Source organism: Apium graveolens, chromosome 10 (assembly GCF_009905375.1).
Source record: "Apium graveolens cultivar Ventura chromosome 10, ASM990537v1, whole genome shotgun sequence".
Taxonomy (NCBI): Eukaryota; Viridiplantae; Streptophyta; class Magnoliopsida; order Apiales; family Apiaceae; genus Apium; species Apium graveolens.
The window spans coordinates 31,186,690-31,187,893 of record NC_133656.1 but is presented as its reverse complement, the minus strand read 5'-3'; the positions used below and the strand labels follow the sequence as shown (position 1 = coordinate 31,187,893).

Sequence of the window (1,204 nt, the reverse complement as noted above, 5' to 3'; positions counted from 1 at the left end):
TCAGTAGTATAAGGTAATAGTTACATGCAATACGATCAGGGCCGGCCCTATGTATTTGGGTGCCCTAAACGAGATTCAAAAATGATGCCCCGTATTTACAATCAAAAAATCACAATAAGATATATTCATTGTATAAAAGAAAACTTATGTGAATCTAAAGTAGCAAGTAAATATAATGAATTTCGTGTACGCTAAATATCCAAATTTTCAACCTCCTGCAATAATCTCCTGCAAGTCACTGATATAGTATCATGAATATAGAACAGTCATCATTACTAGTACACAACAATGTCTAAAGTTATAAAAATGAGTTTACCTTTATTGATTTTGAAACTTTTTTCTAGGCTTTTGAGATGTGAATCTCTCTATGATTTTGCTATAATTTAGAGAACTTGCTAGCTCACTTTCAATATACAATAAAACCAATCCATTAAGTCTATCTTGAGATATCGAAGAGGGAAGATAAAATTTGATCAGTTTCAATCTAGAAAATGTCCTTTCCGCCTCTACCACTGTAACAAGAATGGTCACAACGATTCTATAAGCTATCCAAGCATTTGGATAATTTATTTGTCTTGAACTAGAACTTAAATAATTAAGCACATCTATTGCCATTGTTATCTCATCGGGTATTACCATTCGAAGCACTAGTAACTCGTTAAACAATTCTGCGCCAACAATATCATATCGCATATCATGTCTAAGAAATCCCTCAAGTTTCATGCAACAAGATTTTAACCCCTCATCATCACCAGATAAATGCTTCTTCAGGTTAAATAAAAACTCAAATTTTTCCTTATAATCTTGAAACTGTTTAAACCGTTCTTTGAGTTGAAAATCACCTTGATCAACAATATACAAGAAATAATACCTTCTGAATTTCTGTTCAGCACTCAAGTTCTGATCATCATCAGCTGCAGTAACCCCGAGATCATCAAAATGAACAAGCCTACGAATTTTTCGCTTTTCAGGAAACACAGGCTCCACATCCAACTCCAAAACTAACTCTTTTGCCTCCTTCTTACAAGAGTCATAACCAGTTTCTCTAAACTAATTAAAGAAATTTATAAGTTCTTCCAATCTTGACAATGCAATATCAATATCAATATCAATATCTTCAGGTTGTAAGAACTTACTAACTGCATTAATGATATTTAACAAGTTAAACCAGATGCACATAGAAAATAGAAACTCAAACTCTCAA

At 32.6% G+C, this 1,204-nt stretch overlaps 1 protein-coding gene across 1 annotated transcript; it reads right to left on the bottom strand.

The window, feature by feature from the left end:
• Positions 1 to 318: 318 nt before the first annotated feature.
• LOC141690485 (uncharacterized) lies at positions 319 to 1,145 on the bottom strand. Its single transcript, XM_074495279.1, has 2 exons — positions 1,137 to 1,145; positions 319 to 1,050 (listed from the first exon to the last, which is right to left on the bottom strand). Exons 1-2 carry the CDS (start codon positions 1,143 to 1,145, stop codon positions 319 to 321), a joined length of 741 nt encoding a protein of 246 aa, XP_074351380.1.
• Positions 1,146 to 1,204: the final 59 nt, after the last annotated feature.